This window comes from Crocodylus siamensis, chromosome 6 (assembly GCF_052110815.1).
Source record: "Crocodylus siamensis isolate JL-2025a chromosome 6, ASM5211081v1, whole genome shotgun sequence".
Classification (NCBI taxonomy): domain Eukaryota; kingdom Metazoa; phylum Chordata; order Crocodylia; family Crocodylidae; genus Crocodylus; species Crocodylus siamensis.
Window position 1 is genome coordinate 223612 of NC_143400.1, and position 17249 is coordinate 240860.

The following is a 17249-nucleotide window of genomic DNA, read 5'->3' on the forward strand; positions in this document are numbered from 1 at the left end:
TCTGCTAAGCAGAGGATCCCTTTTACCTCCTGCATGCCTTTTGCTGCCTGCTCTGACTCTGCTGCTGCTCTGCTCCCCCTAGTCCCTGTCTGGATTCCTGCCTCTGGCTTCTCACTCCTGGGTTTTCCAGTCTCCAGTTTTCACTCACTAGAATTTTCTTCCAGTTTCTCACTTTCTCCCTTGCTCATCCTTGTCTTTCAGCTGCCTTCCCTTACTCCTGTCACCCTCTGACCCGCTGCCTCTTCCTTACAGAGCAGGCTTGCTTTTGCCCCCAGCCACAAGCTAGCAGCCACTTCCTGAAGCTGGGAAGGTGAAAGCTGTGGCTTCTGGCCTCAGCCTGGCTGGCAGCCACTCACACTAGTTATGCCATGGCTGAGCTGCTCAGGAGTTTAGTATATGCTATTCCAGGCAAGACTGTGCAGGGAGAAGGTCTGACAGACTGGGGGCTCACACGGAGCAGAGGGGTGCTGGCAGTGTAGTGATTCAGCGTGTGACAGGTTGAAGGAGTGGGCTGGGAGCTGGGCCACGTTTACACTTGATCATCCCAACGTTGGTTTCACCAGGTCAGTGATCCGGGCCCCCCTTCAGTCTGCAGGGGAGATTAAACTGCTAGTGTCCATCAGACCTGGTGATCCAGGCTCAGCACAACATTGGTCTCCCCCCCGATCTCCATGATGTAGCTGTGATTGCCAGAGTCAGCTCCACAGCAGAGGTATCGCACTCATGCCTTCCTGCTGCTATAACATACTGTTTGGCTTCACTTCCTGTCTTGCCTGCAGCCCCACACGCAGAGCCTGGAGACCCTGAACCTCGGTCACAATCCTATTGGGAATGAAGGGGTTCGCAATCTGAAGAACGGACTCATTGGGAACCGCTCCGTCCTCCGGCTGGGTTTGGCATCCACCAAACTCACGTGCGAAGGTAAAATAGGTGTTTGTTACACTGAGTGCACGCTGCTTTTAGGGCTATCCATCTGCAGGTCTCAAATGCTGTTGCAGCAGGTGGTGGTGTTTCATTACCAACTCTCCTCTACACTGAAATCCTTTCAACCTGATAATCTGCTCAGGTCCCTTCCAACCCTACTAACGATGAAACTCTGGGCAACCAGTGATCTTGCTCCCCTGTGCTAATTGGATAAGCATGTCAGTGGTGACTGCCCTGACAGCCGGATTATGGAAGAGACCTCGGCCCAGCTTTCTCAGCCCATCAGGTTTTATAACTGCACGGGGGTTCGTTTTATAGAGGGCACTTGCTTGCAGCTAAAGTGATTGCTGCTTCTGAAACCATTTTATCCACAGACCAAGCCAGGACTTCAATTCAGGTGCTTAACACTGATCTAGCAGGTTGTTTCGAAGCTGTGCTGCACACATATTAAAACCAATTCCTCACAGGAGAGTCCATGACATGGATCTTCACCAGTATGTCCATTTTAGAGGAGGAGAAGACAAGTGATTAGGCTACACCTCCCAGCAAGTGGGACTGGAGGTGCGAAGCCTTACTTACAGGTCCTCTTTTACCATACTTATGCTGTGTATGAACATTTTAACATTGTTCTTAGTTAAGATTTGGGAAAACCCACAGGGTATTTCATGAAGGAAATGACAGCTGACACGGGAAATCCATGGGCTATTCTTTTTCTCCTCCTCCATGACAAGAAAGTTTTTCATTTGTCCCTTAGTTCCAGCAAATAACCCCTCTGCATTGCACCAACTTCATGGCATCCCACACATCCAGTGAAGCTGCTGGCAGCTGCAGCCTCAGCAGCAGCATTCCTGCTGCAACACTCCTGTGGCTGCAGGGTGTGAAGATTAAGCCAGGAACAGCATTTCTTCTCCCTCGCCAAACGGCCCAATTCTTCCGTAGTTAATAAAGTCTATTTGTTGCTGCCTCTTTGTTTTCAGGGAGGAGGGTCATGCTGGAGTGGCCCACAGCCATGTTTAGCACCCCATCTGCAGTGGGAGAGCTGAAGCTACCTCCCCTTGCTCATTGTCAGTGGCTGACGTCCTGCCTGTACAACGGCTGATCTGGGATTGCTGTGACTTTTCCCACTTGGAGTCCTTGCACTTGGTGTCTCTCCTGCCCCCTCTATACCCCACAACCCTGGCCTGTCCAAGGGAATCTTTGCTGTGGTTCCTCCTGCAGGATGTCTTGGTAATCCCTGGGCTTTCTACAGGAGAGGTGACTGTGGTATGTCAGCACCACTGGTTGAGAGGGGCCATATTCCAAGAGGGTATTTCAGTGGCTGAAGTACCATGAGGTACTGCATCTAGCGTGAAAAGAGCAGACGCCACTAGTCAGCCTGGGCTCTTGTGTGCTCCCAGACCCTCTCCCTGCCCTGCAAGCTTCTCTCTCTTTCATTTCTTGTTTTAACAGTCTGGCAATGTGAGGAATGTAAAACCCCAGAGGTGCTGCCCCTGCACACAGCCCAAGCCCCTTCCATAGCTGGCTGTGCTCCTGCTTCCCATTCCCCCTCCCCTGGTGCTTGCTTTGGTTACAGCCTGTTGCAGGGGCTGCCTGCAAGCATGTTCATGCCCAATGTGGACCCTGCTGCCAGGCGGGAGCCACAGGGACCCTTATGCCTATGCAGAGCCTTGATGAAATCTGGTCTCTGCATCATCCCATCGGCCTACCCAGACAGGTCAGAGCTGGGGTCTAGGGTTGGGGTCTCAAAGGTCTGGTCCCTACTGCAAAGAATCTGCAATCTCCTTGCTTATTAAGCGCCTGCATACTGTAACATGCATGTGGTAACTGGTGTGGGGGTGGGGAGGAGGAGCAGCAAATTTGCAAATACTTGGCTAAAGGTATACAGAATGAGCAAGTTCTTTGTGAGTTGTACATTGTCTCTCTCTCTATATGTCTCACTTTCACCATGTCTGTTTTATGTATATTAGGAATATGTTGGCCCACATCTGAAATGCAGATATTTCTGATTTAAGAAAATGTGTTTATAAACGCATACAAAATAATGCATAAAAGCATGCTTGTGTTAGGGCAAGGAGTGGAGAAACCCCTCTGGGGTATCCACTGGCGGCGTGATGGATGCCAAAAGGGGCAGTACCTGAACTGGAACATACTCGGGGAGCAAAGTAAATCCCCTCACTGAGCAGACAATGCTATGTGGGGGGCAGAAGGTGTCCAAGGTGTCTTTGTCACACTGAAGACAAACGGAGCTGATATGCATAGAGCAGAGTCTCCTGGTGTCAGATCTTCCCTGGACAACCTTGTGAGCCCTTCGCTTTGGTCCACACACAGAGAGTCATGTTTTTGCCATTGTTCAGGGGGAGCTTGCTATGAGCTCTCTTCTTTCATGGCTCATCATGAACATGGGCCAACAATGCAAGGTCACGGTTGGCAGGGCTAACTGGACCTTGTCATGCATCCACAGGTGCATCTCAGGTAGAGCCAGGGAGGTGATCCTCCCCCTCTGTGCGACGCTGGTCAGGCCACAGCTGGAGGACTGCGTCCAGTTCTGTGCGCCCCACTTCAGGAGGGACGTGGACAACATTGAAAGGGTCCAGAGGGCCACCCGCATGATCCGGGGTCTACAGGGCAGCCCCTACATTGAAAGACTGCGGGACCTAAACCTGTTCAGTCTTCACAAGAGAAGGTTGAGGGGGGACCTGGTGACAGTCTACAAACTCACTAGGGGGGACCAGAAGGGTTTGGGGGAGGCACTGTTTCCCCTCATGCCCCCTGGCATGACAAGGAACAATGGACACAAATTATTAGAGAGTAGATTTAGATTAGACATCCGCAAGAACTACTTCACAGGGCGGCTAGGAGCTGGAACCAACTTCCAAGGGAAGTGGTGCTGGCTCCTACCCTGGGGATCTTTAAGAAGAGGCTTGATGACTACCTGGCTGGACTCATTTGAGTCCAGTCTTTTCTCCCACCCAGGCGGGGGGTCGGACTTGAAGATCTACAAGGTCCCTTCCGACCCTATTTCTATGATTCGATGATCAGAGGCTTTTTGTTCCCTGCAGGTGCTGTGGCAGTAGCGGAATTCATCGCAGAGAGTCCCCGGCTCCTTCGACTAGACCTGCGAGAGAATGAGATTAAAACGGGAGGCCTGATGGCGTTGTCCTTGGCCCTCAAGGTCAATCACTCACTGCTCAGGCTGGATTTGGACAGGGAACCAAAGAAAGAATCGGTGAGTGACCCTGCACAATTGAGACAAGTTGCCCTGCCCTGTCCTCCCCCTTTGCACTGCAGTGCTCCAGTAGGAGCTTCCCAAGCTTGTGCCCAGTGGTGGTGGGCAGAGGTGCTGCCTGAGGTGGTTGTGCCAGGCTGCCTCAGCAGAAGGTAGAGCAGCCCTCTGGCCCATTCCTTGGGGCTGTGGCTTTTGAAACCTTCCAGTTTCAAGCTTGCTGTGTCATGGCACATTAATGGGAGTCTTGCTGTGCTGACAGCAGCTCGTCTTAACTGCTTGAGGCATTCTTGTTCCAGTTTCCCGCATGCAGGCTCGCTTCCTGGTGCTGTTGACTCAGCTTGTACCATAAGGGAGCAGCCTGTGGCACCTCATACTACATGGACATGCCCTCCAGCAGACTGTGCCATGATGCTGGCGATAGGATCTTGCCATCCTTTCTTTCCCACATACCTCTCCAGGAGATTCTCCTCCTAAGCTGCCACAAGGGTTTGTGATGCAGAGGGAGAGCTTGGGCAAGAGCTCTTGTCTTGCTTCCTGCAAGCTCAGTAGTTTTTGCTTTCCAAGAAAGCTGCATGCCTAACTGGCTGCAAGGTGAAGTGTATGGCATAGATCCGCTCCAGCATTAGGCTCCTGATGAGGTCCCCTTAACTGACCTTTAGATTATTGCTTCCTCTGGGCTGATGCTCCCCATGGCAGTGCTTCTTAACAGGTGCTGTTGTTGCCTTTGCTGGAGGCTGGAAAAGGTGCTGCAGCAAAACAGTAACTCCATACCTGTAACAGTTCTTTGTGAAAATATCCCCAGTGCCTCATGCCCACCAGAAGATTCCCAGAGCTGGTCCATTGGGAAAGTGACTGCTGTCAAAGTCCTACATCCGCAGGCTGGATCCAGTGGCTTCCATGGGCTTGGATCCAGCCTGTGAGCTGTAGATTGCCGACCCTCGATCTACAACTGCATGCAGCAAATAGACAGGATTTAGAACCGATGTAGACCCTCTCTCTGAAGTTTCCTGGATACCCGTCCAAGTGCAGTCAGAACTTTCTCACCTGTATCTGTTTCTCGCTGTTCTCTGCAAATTGGAAAGCCTATAAAATTGGTAGAAAAATAGATACTAGAGCACATTTTGCAGCAAACCAGGGGGTCAAAGGATTCTAAGCCCTGCATGGGGAGAGGTGTGAATATTGCTGCATGCATCATTTTACCACCAGCTGCAGTTTCAACAGTGGTTTTTCTCTACCTGACAGGTGAAGAGCTTTATTGAAACCCAGAGGGCTCTCTTAGCTGAAATCCAGAACGGCTGCAAGCGCAACTTCATTCTGGCCAAAGAGAAAGAGGAGAAAGAACAGAAATTGCAGCAATCTGCTTCTATGCCGGAGATTACCGTTACTGAGCCTGTCGAGGAGGGATTAGTGCCCAACTGTCAGTCTGACAGCACGTCACCCCCGCCGGAAGAGGGAGAAGAAGTTGCGGAGACGTTGATGTCCAAAGAGAACGGGGATGCAGATGAGGCAGCAAACAGCGACAAAGATGGAGTGACGTATTCGGACTCTGACACAGACGAGGAGGTAGAGATTGGGTTGGTGACTAAAGATCTTAGTAAACCAGAGAGCCCAAAGGGTTCTGATTACGTAGCGTACTCACCTCAAACGCCACTTTCTCCTGAGAAAACTGAGGAAACTCTTAGCTCAGGGGGCAGAGTGCCCCCTTCAAACACTGCAGAAGAAACGCCATGTGACCCCAAAGGTGTGGGGAGCAACCCAGGGACCCCAGCACACACTCAGTCTCAAGGGAACGAGAGGAGGATTTCTGTTTCCAGCCCAGGCCGAGGCCATAAGATCTTCGTGGTGACACGGGTGGAAAGTCTGCCAGAAAAGCTGGGTGAGAACACTACAAGCCAGGAGAACCTGGTGAAGCCTGCTAAGCCCATAGCCCAGATCCTGCTGGCAAAAACTGAGTTCTTGGACTCGCAGGCAAATGGGACAGTTTCCAAGCTAGCAGCCAACTTGGAAAATGCCGTGTTGTGCGGAAGCTCTGGAGCTGGCTCAGAGCGGGTCTCCCCTGGGCAGTGCGAGAGCACTGTCCTGGACACCCTGCTTCCCAATGGGCTCAAGACAGAGTTTGTTCATGCACTACCAGATGCATCCTCCGGTGGCGACGGAAAAATGGGGAGCTGTGCCGTGGAGCATGGTAAGAGCGCTCTTCAGTCCTGCGAGCTGAGCTGGGGTCTGCAAAGGCGAGTTCCCTCTGACCCCTGTTTTCGCAGTTCGTTCTCTAAGACAGGGGAACAGCCGGGGTTACAAGCCTCTCCTAGGGGGCAGTGGCAGACTCCAGGGCTCCAGTCCCCTCTCAGTCTTCTCTTCAGACTCAGTAAGCCCAGTTCCCTCAGCCTTCCCTTATCAGTCCTGTGCCCCAGCCCCTGAACTATTTTTGGAGCTCTACAGCACGTCCACATCCTGTGTGGAAGTCACCAGTGAGAGTGACTGGCCAGAGCACTTACCCCCATGCTAATATGGCCAGACCTCAATGGGAGTAGCCTGATGCTGGTCTGGGTGGAGCTGGCCGCTCCTGGGGCAGCAGTGGCTGAGTGTCCTGTGTGGTCGTCCATGCGGCTGCTGCTTGCTTTACGGTGCGCACCTTGCTGTGCAACAGGAGGGGCTTGTTAGCTCTGCCCAGGGAAGGGCATCTCCTAGATGGTGCTCTCGCCCCATTTCTGACCTACCGAAAAGGACATGCACCTTTTCCAGTGCATTGCTAAGAAGGCCGGGAGCAGCCAGCTGATGAGAGCTCAAGCTTTTTTTCCTTTTTTTTTTCCTGTAATAACTCGTCTGCTGATGACTCTTCCACTGATGGTGGAGACGGTTTGTTCAGCATGGGAGATACTGACTCCAGGGGAAGTAGCAAAACTCACTGTATGCATGTCAGATGAGATGCTTCTGGTGAAAAACCTCATTGTCTCAGTTATGGAAACACTGTCCTGAGCAGACACGCTGAACTTGGTAGCTTGTATGCTTCAGGGTAAGGGTGCGTGAGCTTCACAGACGGTGCCGCTTGCTGTCACCTGCAGCGTCGTGTTTTCAGTGATTGTTCCTTTAGCCTGACCTCTCGCAGCATCTGATGAAGTGAACTTGGGTTCATGAGAGCTTGTGCTCCATATGCATCTCATCTAGCTAGTCGATCAAGGTACCCATCGGCCCTGCCTTCTGACAGCTTTGGAGGAGACAGTGGGAGCTTGTTTGTTCGGCAGCTGAGCTGGCTGTCCCACGGGTGGGGTAGCTGACCAGATAGATTGTTTTAAGCATTCATTTATCTGTGGGGACTTGATGCATGGTTGGAGTGACAAACATTTACTGGTAAAACTATCAGCTCCGTATCAGGTGACCAGGCAGCTGATGTTCATGTGGCTTGTTCCTGCTCCCTGTTGGGATGACCGGCATAGCGGGAGGGGAAGTCAGTTTTTCTGCTTGCGAGTTACCCACAGATGTTTGGAACTGTTTGTCTCCTGAGGAAATAATTCTGGGCCTTTCAGCAGGTGAAAGCTGTGCAAACAGTCCTTGTAGCTTGTTTACTCAGTGCGGTGCCCACAGCTAGGCACGGTGCTCCACTGCAGCGTCCCTGGCACAGAGCCACAGGGAGGAGTGACCTTCAGGTCTGGCGAAGGACGTGCTGCTCAGTGCATCCCCGGAGGACATTTGCCCTTCTTGCCACAGCATCGCATTGGTGACTGGCATGCAGATCTGCCACCTTGTCACTGTTGTGCCTTGGTGGGCTCTGGAGTGTGGCGCTGGATGCCCAAGGGACCTTCTCCGGCTGGTGCTATGCAGGAGCTGAGCCAGGGAATCAAAAAGTCTCTTTGCCCTTAAAAAGCTGCTAATTCTTCCTTGTTTTTAAAGAGTATTAACCCCCTCGTTGAGTCCTAGTGTGGGCTGCACTCCCCATCCCGAGTTAGCAGAGGCATGAGGCAGGTCCCCTGGAAGGAGGTTGGCCGTCTGAGATGAACTGATGTGACGTGACCCTTTTCAGTGACAAAAACATGGCCTCTTGGCCCCTCTGGCCTCGCTGCCTGCAAGTGTCTTGTTGCTTAGCTCCCTGTTGGCTTTCTGTGTGTTCTTTACCTTGAGTACTTGACATAAGACAGCTGCGTCCCACACACGTCGGACCAGAGAAGGTGCTGGGGGCTCCAGGTACAGAAAGGATCGAATTTCAGTTGTTTTCATGGCCCACATGATGTGAGACTAACAGGCCAGCCCATTCCACCCTCCAGGTCCCAGCCTCCAGGTACCCCTGCTAAAGACCTGGGCAAAGAGCATGATGTGGCCTCCTCACACCAGCAGCCACATGGCAGGAGTTGACCTGTCTGATTCTTGGGTGAAGAGGCAACGTGCCCAACCTGGAGGAGAAGCAGGAGAGGCTTGGGAGTGAGCTGGGCCCACAGATCCAAGTCCCTTTGGAAGCACTGTACAGATTTCCTGGGGTTGAAGCTTTCCCTGATGCTGGATTCAGGAGGTGTTGTGGGGGGAGAGCCACGTGTGCACAGAGGAAAAGGTGTCCTTTGGGATAGCAGCTGCGAACGGACGTCCTGACCCAGGGCTAAGGAACAAGCTAGATCCAGGCTGTAGAAATCCCCATGCTGGAGACGCTGGTGCGAATACCTGGGAGCCTAAGAGCTCTGCTGCCCTGTTGGATGAATGGTACCTGTTCCAAGTGCTGGCCCATGGATAGCTCTGGTTTGTTGTAAGGGAGACCAGGCTGGAAGTTGGGTCCCATGCTGCTGAAGCAAACGCACCCTGTAATACCTTCAGTAGATGCATTAGATGGAGCTTCACATGGGCGCTGGCTGGGTTTCTTCTCCCTAGGACTGGCTGCAAGGTGGCTTCAAATCCTCCATCCTCTGGTGGCTAGAATCTCTTTCCAAATTTCCAGTAGTGATTGGCGGTAACTGTACGTAACCTTTGAACACTGAGTCTGGGAGCCCCTGTCTCAATGCGTGTGGCATGGAACTTGCTAGGCTTTCTTCCTTGCACAGCTGGGGAGAGCTTGCAGCAAATGGTTCTTATGGCCACTGGTTACTGACTTTCCCTGTGTGTGTTTTCAGAACTCAACTGCTCCAAGAATGAGAAGGAGCTGGAGGAATTGCTCCTAGAAGCGAGTCAGGAGACCGGGCAGGAGCCACTGTGACACTTTAGGTAAGGAGGCTTTGCTTTTAGTCCTGGGGCAGGGTGCAAGGAAGCTGGAGTCTGCACAAGCTGTTGTTGCCATACCAAAGTGAAGAGATTCCTCCTCCCCACTCCAGGATCTCTACAGACTCCTGGTCACCAAGATCATTGCAGTATCTGTGTTGGGTTGGTGCCGTGTCAAGCATCTCTGGACTGGACTGGCACTAGCCTTGTGCACACTCAAAGCATTTTCCCTACAGAAACCAATATGTGATAATGTGACAAGACTGCCCCCTCGTGCACATGCACTGTAAGACATGTGTATGGGTCTGGAGGCATTTCTAACAGCAGAGCTCTTCTTCCCAAGCCGTTCTGTGGGTCGTAGATCAGTACTCCACGCGTAACATTTGGTTTTGAAATCAGCAGGCAGCACGGCTGCAGTGGGTCCAGACCCCTGGAGGAAGTGGGGAGGCTTTTCAGATGTGCCGAGATAAAAGTAACCCCTTCCCAAAGACTGTCCGAGCAGGGTATGGAGCCCAAGGCAAATCCGACTGTGCGGGGCCTTGCCCCCGGACGCAAGAAAGCCAGCGGCAGATTCGGCAGTGGGGAGGGGGAGGGTGCAGAGCGACTGGACGTGAAGCCGGTGGCAGTGCTTTGTTCTGAAGCACAGCGTGCTCCATGTCTAAAGCTTGTGCCCATGTGCTCAGAAGCACGTGAGATCCCTGTGTCCTAGGTGCCTCTGACGCGTGCATGTGCTGCACTCTGAACTCACCAGAGCAGTGTACTTCAGTAGTGGGTAGACATTTTCTCCAGAGCTTTGGATGCCAACGTTACTGAGCAGCTGCTGTGTTCAGACCCAAGCACAAAGGTTACCAAGTGCAGGGTACATAGCATCTAGGTGCTGCTTGTGGTTTTGCTTCAGGAAGGTTTCCTAAGAGGAGCCATACTCAAGAGGTCCATGTGCATCTGTTCTCAGACAGATGCGGGGGGAATGTCTGCTTGGCCAGCTGTCTGTTAAGCACGTGACTGAGGGGGGATAAGAAGCCTGTGTGAGCTGAGCAAGGTTTGGGCAGAGCGGTAGCTGGTCCAATGCCTGGATGTGGAGTGCAGTTAAGATGAACATTCTCTAAGGAAAAGAAGCCTTTTGCCTCAGGGCGTGAGCTGGTTGGTAACTGTGGGAGTTGGCATGGCCCTTCCCTCTGGGGCTGACTGTTTCATTGTGGTCACGGTCCACAGGGACCGTTGGCACGGTTCTGGGGAATACGCAGTGTTGGTGCTACTGGACGTGATGCCGGATTGCTCTCATTCTGACTCAGTTTTCTCCTCTCTTGCAGATCCTCTGGGTCGTTCTGCATTGAGCTGAGATTGCCCTGGGAAATGCCTGTGTAGCTTTATTCCTTCCCCACTCCACGTGATTAAGAAAAACCTTGCTCTGCAGCACAGAGGTTATTTTTTTCCAAACAATTGTGATATTTCCTGCCCTAGACACTCTCCTGCACTCTTGATCCATCTTTCCTGTGAGGAAGGGCTCTGAGACCTTCAGGGTGATTTGGGAAGGGAAGGAGAGCAGATAAGAATCTGACCAAGAGCAGTTTCCTGGCTGGACTCCAATGTGAGCTGTGGCACTTGATGCCGGTGGCACCTACGATTTCATTCTCTGACACTATCTGACACTGCGCTTTTCTGTCTGTGTTCCTCTGGAATCACCACTGTTCCTGAGAGGGGAGAGACCCACGAGTGGGCAACGGATAGGAATAGCTTCCTCGGTCCGATGGGAGATTTGCAACCCGGTGCTTTGTAGGTCAGGCCTGGGTTTGCTTTCCATACACTAAAAGTGCCCCATGTTTCAGAAGGACGGCTTGCAAGAACTGTCCTCTGGTTCACATGGAAACCCAAAAGGGGAACCATTGCACACGACAGCATCCCCAAAAGAAGGGCACTGACAAGCTGTTGAGAAACTGGTATCGCTAACCAGACTGTCCAAGACGGGCTGCATTTGCAGCCATAATGGTTATTTATTTTAAAGCCCCTCTTTCCATATGTATTTATCACGAGCTTGCAAAGTACTGAACAGGATGTAATGTAGACAACAGCAGCTGTCTTAGTCCAACCCACCACCTTTTTGGAACTCCTCCTAGGCTGGAATGCTCTGCTATCAAACACCGTCAAAAGTCCTCTCCCTTGCAAGCCATGCGCAGACCTCCACAGTGACACAGCTCCTCTGTGTGCATGCCCTTGCAGACCTACATTTCGGGAAGCTCCCTGCCCCTGTGCTGGAATTTTTGGATGACAGTGACACCGATAGGCAGAGTTGTTACCGTCAAGGAGCATCACCAGTGGGAAAGGAGTCACTGTGGTGCAGAGTAGTTCAACTTCCTGACTGTGAAACCTTCAAACAAAGGTAAATGGGCCCTTCTGCAAGGTTTTTCAAAGCCATATAGCACAGAACTGTCAGTGTGAACAGGAGGGGGATGGGGATGGACGTGCTCCAGAAGACACGGTCCTCTCCTTTTTGAAGACTCGCCCAGCAGTCTACTGTGGAGCAGGGGCACCAGGGCAGAGCAGCAGCTGGATCCGCTGTAGCATGACACGCTAAAGGAATTCGGGGATTGCCTCATTCAAGTTTCTGCCCTCCCTCTGTGTGGGGCTTTGACCCGCATGCCCTTGGCCATGGGGAGGCTCCAGGGGAGAATTGAGGTAACAGATAAACAAGAATGTTACTTTTGGGACTAAGTAACTTCCCTTAGCTGGTCAGCCATCCCTTTGACTCTGTAAAGCCTCACTTCAGAGAACCGCGCCTGCCCCTTGACCAAAGTCTTTCTTTTTGGATATGTTTCAATTCCTGCTGAAGCCCGCTGGACTGTGCTCCATCCCGTAGGCTGGCTGCCGGACCGTTTTGTTGCAGACTTACTGAGAGAGGTGCCTTTCCTTTACTCTTCATGCCAAGGGAAGGAGTTGGGTTGTTTGGAAAAGGGGTTAAATTTCTCAGGGAGGGGCTCGAGACGTCCCAGGGCTCTCATGATCTTGCTGGACAAACATGTTGGCACGGGGGAGTGTGAAACGTGTCCTGTCCCATGGGATGTGGTGCTGGACAGGCCGGCACTCCGAAGTCGCTGCTGTGGTGGAAGCCAGGATGTGAAGCACCTTGTTGCGTCTTGGTCCAGATGAACAGAGAGTGCTTCCTGCTCCCCTTGCCAGGAAGAGGGGCCGGCGAGGGCCCAGCTGCTCTGAGGGGACACGGGTGGTAGGCAGTGGGCTTCACTAGAGCACAGCACATACAAGAGGAACAATCACCGAAGGGAAATAATTATGCAGTAATTTTTTTTTATTGTGTAGCAGGACGTGTTCGTACACAGTCTGCCTGACATGCGTCATGCAGGATTGGACCACTGCTGTACTTGCTAGCAAGAGGCCTGAGCAGGATCGAATCGGTCCTGCCTGCCTTGTTTTGGATCCGTGAGGAACAGCAGCCTGCCCCAGTTAAGAGCAGGGGAGCGCTGTTTCTGTTGGGGGCAGCACCCTGCTGTGAAGAGATCTCTGGCAGAGATAACGGTACTAGTCTGTAATTTAACACGTGAACTGACCGGAGGAGTAGCCTGCCGAGGGCTGCTGCTGGGGAGAACTTAAGCTTCTTTTTCTTAAGTGCAATAAATCTATCAGGGAGCTGTGAGGGCACTTCACTGCATGGAATCCAGGCTGGAGAGGCAGAACCGCAAGCTCTTCATGCACTGAAACCGAATCACATTGGGAGCTTGCTGCATTGACACTACGTACGGAGGATGGTGATTTGTTTGCTAACGTTCATCATGATTCCTTTCTGTTGTGTATTTTGTTAACACTTTTCTATTAAATGAGTGCTGCATTCATCGCAGACTCCTCCATCTGTTTGGTACCTGCCTCTGTTGTTTGCTGCCTCCGTGGCGGAGAAGATGACGTGAGCTATTGCAAGAGCTGGAGCAACGCCCTTTTGTGGTACCTGTGCAGGTCTCTGGCTGTTGTGGGGAGGCAAAGGTGTCAAGGAGCACTTGGAGCGTGGTGGGGTGCCTGCGGGCTTGAGTGCAATAGCACAATCTCTGTCTGAGCCCCGCTTCCACAAGAGCCCTATTCAAAACCTTCCTGGGTTTCTGCTGCTCGTTTTGACGCACAAAACCCGGCAAAGCAAACTGGCTGAGCATCAGAGTACCTGAGGACAGGACCCCTGCTACTGTGTCACTTGGGCACTTCTGAAGCGTCCCACCTGGTGCCTGGCAGCAGGACAGTGCTCCTAGAGCACCCGGGGGCTTTGGAAACCCTTCTCATTGCTTCCAAGAAGCAAGTCCATACCAAGGGATTACTTGCACAAGGGAGATGCGGGAATGTCGCAGGTCCCACGGAACTTCCCGACTGGGGGTGCTGACAAGGACCAGCTGTTCGACCAGTCTCTAGGCTCTTGGTGACAGGCTAGGGCCTAAACATCTTAGAACACATTTGTGCCCCTCTCCCCTCCTTATGCTGCTCCTGACCTGTGCCTGCTGGGGGAGAAGCCAGGGTCTGGCAGTGCTGGCAGCCTCCAGCTTGCTTCAGAAGGACTGTGGCAAACGCTTCCAGCAGAAACCTCTTTGACTGCATGCTGTATGTGCTGCCCTCGCAGATGGAGCTGGGCTTTCCAGTGTCTGTGCTGCTGTCCCAAGAAAAGGAGAGGCTGAAAGGCAAGGTCCCCAGGTGCAGGGCAGCTGCTGTCAAATGTCCACCCCAGAGGCAAGTTGAACCTGCCAATGAGGAGGCCGCAGCCCTCGAACGAACACTACTACAGCTGCACAGCGAAGACACAGCCATGACATCAGACTAGTTCAGACCCACACTCCTCAGGATTTCTGAAACCAGCCTGAGCACCTGACGGTATGGAGCCAGCAGCTGGGGGCTCTCATTTCCTGCATGTGGAAAACCAGGTGCGTCCATTGAGTTGAAAACATCCAGCATCCGACCCAGTTAATGACGTTGGACAGCTGGATGCAGATGCTCTTGCCCACAGGAGATGCGATACAGGTCACAAGTGAGAAGCAGTCACCTAGCAAGGATTGGGCTGTCTGTGAATGAAGCCATGCCGTCAGCCATTGCCCTTCAGGGGTAATAGGAGTTGATCTGTACTTCTACATAACACCAGCCTCTTTGTCTGTTTTTGTAGGACACCTTTGGAGCTGGATCCAAACTTCCCTCGTGTTGCTTTGTCATCCATTTTCTTGTCTAGGGAACGTCCTGGAGGCAGTTCTCTGCTTCCTGGCAGCTGCCAGCCTTGACCCTACATGGTCACATCCTTCTGTGGTGACTAGACGGGAATCGCCGCACAGCCAGGGGCAGGGAGACTTAAGCATCTGCGCTGAGATGGAACGATGGGCTAAACGCTCTTCTGGGTTCATTGCCATGTGGAAGGCAGCTGCTGTAAAAGGGCTTGGCTGTGCGTGGTGCAGCTTGGGTGCTGCCAGCCATGCTGCTTGATGTGCCGGGGCAGCACTAGCAACAGCCTGCATGTTCCTTGCTGTCACCTCAAGAACATCTTGGAGGGCACGGGCGAGACGTGTTTTCCACGTCATCTCGGGGCCACCCTGAAATCACAGCAGCATCTCAGCTCTTGCGGGCTCTCTGAAACAGCAGCACTGGCCCTGGGACAGCTGCTGGGCCTGTTCCTGGCCTTTGTCTGGCACCACCTCTTCAGTCCCTGGGCTAGTGCTTGAACCCAAGCAGGGCTTTGGGAAACCCATGGCCTCTTCCTGCAGGGAGTCGCTGTAAGAGGCTTCCATCCAGGGATCAGTCCCCCCACCTGGCACTTACCTTCCTGGTCAGATCATGGCCCTTGCCTGCAGTAAGGGCCGGGAGCATGCCTGGTCTCTGAAGATCAGCCCCTTTTTCTTGGGGTGCTCCACTTCCAAACTCCAGCTGTGAGACCACTGGATGTGGGGTCCAGTCACTGTAGGGCCTGAGGGCTTTCTGCAGGGGTCCCGGGGGTACCAGCCACCTCAGCTTGGGACTCTTGAGAGTCCCACGCTCCATCCATCTTTGCAGGGTCTCAGTGGGGAAGGCACGTTGCATTGAATCTGTGAGAACCCAGGTGAAAACTAACCCAGGACAGCACAGACCTCCAGGAGCTTGCTAGGGCCTGTCTTGTGTCCACCCCCACCCTCTTCATTAAGGAAGAATAGGGGAATACAGTCTTCCTGCATGCCACCACGGTGCACTGTACTATGGACCAGCACTTCCATAACCTGTCCTCCAGGGTGGAGTGCACCAGGGATCGCAGGGTGGAGGGTGGCAGGTCAGTAACTGTGGCACGACAGAGAGGGGAGCTGGGACCAGGAGCTGGTAGGGAATAACCCTCATCCTGCCCCACTGCCAAGCTGGGAGCAGTCGCATTACCCCTGCCTACGCTGGGGCAAAGCCTGGTTGCCCAGATATGCTCCCAGAGCCTCGCTGGTGGTGGTTTAGGTACCGGCAGACCATGTGTGTCCATTGTAACCTGCCTTGAACAGACTGTTGACATCTGTCTCCTGGCACGTGGGGATTATGAGTTGATATATTCCTTTTCTGTTGATTGGGAAGGCGTGTCCAGGCTAGTACCTGCTCTGTTATCAAACCCAAGAGGATTTGTACGTGTGTTTTACGCATTCATGGACTTATTGTAATACTCTTGGTTTGAAATAAAGGATTTCCTAATTTAGTCTGAGCTGCCCCTGGCCACTTCCTCTTCCCCATCCACGGAGGGTCCCTGTGGGGTGCCTGATGCAGGCTTCTTGCCTCCCTTCCTTGAGGCTGCACATGTATGGCAGTTTGTGGGTGCCCCTGTCCACATGTGCAGAGGATGAGCAGGGGTGACCCCTGGTTAGGCTGAGGTTGTGAATGGGGAAATGGGCTGCTGGCGCTGCCCCAGCTCAGCCATTTTGTGCCCTGGGGAGGACTTCCCAGAGGAGCCTCTGTCCTCATCTCCTGTGCGGGTGGGTGGCAGCCCCAGGCCCCAGGAGCTGGCTGTTGGCAGAGCCAGATCCTGGCTCCATTACCTCCACAGCTGGGACCCCTTGACTTCCCCCGGCCCTGCTCTTGCTCCCTGTGAGCCCTGGGTCCTGCGGACAGCAGCGCGGGGGGATGCCCAGGCTCTGACAGGGGAAGGCAAAGGGGATGTTCCGCAAGGGTCCGTGTCCAGCCGTACCCTCAGCTAGAACCAGCCCCAGCCCTGGCGCAGGGGCCTCGTCCAGATCCATGGAGCTGCTCTGGGCAGCGTCTCCCTCTGCCGCCGGCCCCGGGGGAGCTTGGTGCACGTGCCGAGCTGAGCGGCTGCGCCTAGGGGAGCTGTGGCAGGCCAGGTTGGGCCCAGCCCTCCCTCAGGAGTCGGGGAGCTCTGCACAGAAGCCACCTTCTTCCAGCCAGTTTGGAAACTCTTCCCTGCTTTGTTCCAGTGCTGGGGCCTGGGCTTCAGGCCAGCCTGGTCCTGAAGGGTTTCTAGCCTCTGTCTCCACTCCATGCTTCCAGCTCTGCTCTGCCCTTCGTGGATCAGGGGCTGGGGGGAAGCAGGCAGGACTGTCTGGCCTGCTGCCCCAGGTGCCTCGTACCAGCGAAGCGTTCCCTGCTCCAGGGGCTTTATACGCTTCCCTCAGAGCAAGCCCATGATCCCAGACCTCCGACCCTGCTAACGCCTGTGTCCCCAGGGCAGCGGGGGTCTGGATGCTGTCCTAGGAGCCTGGGAGGGAGGTTCCACACCTGGAGGTAGAGGGCAGAGCTGAACCTGGGTCTCCCCCATCCTCTGACTGTCTAGGGCTGGAGCTGGCCCATGTGCTCTGGGCCCTGCGAAGGGATGGTAATGATGGGGCCTTGCTTGGTCTCTCTGGTGCAATGGGGAAGCTGTGCAGCTGGGCTAACACTGCCCAGTGCGGGGTCCCCATGCCCTGGTGCCACCAGCACTGCTCCTAGGAAGCCCCCAGAG

At 53.6% G+C, this 17249-nt stretch overlaps 1 protein-coding gene across 1 annotated transcript in view; it reads left to right on the plus strand.

Annotated features, from left to right (window-relative positions):
- PPP1R37 (protein phosphatase 1 regulatory subunit 37) overlaps positions 1-15993 on the plus strand; it is a 71086-nt gene extending 55093 nt beyond the window's left edge. Inside the window, exons 10-14 of the mRNA XM_090056082.1 lie at positions 780-921; positions 3984-4150; positions 5393-6335; positions 9241-9331; positions 10636-15993. Of these exons, the coding sequence (XP_089912208.1) occupies positions 780-921; positions 3984-4150; positions 5393-6335; positions 9241-9323 (1335 nt within the window). The 3' untranslated portion in view covers positions 9324-9331; positions 10636-15993. The remainder of the gene's footprint in view (positions 1-779; positions 922-3983; positions 4151-5392; positions 6336-9240; positions 9332-10635) is intronic.
- The last annotated feature ends 1256 nt before the right edge of the window (positions 15994-17249 follow it).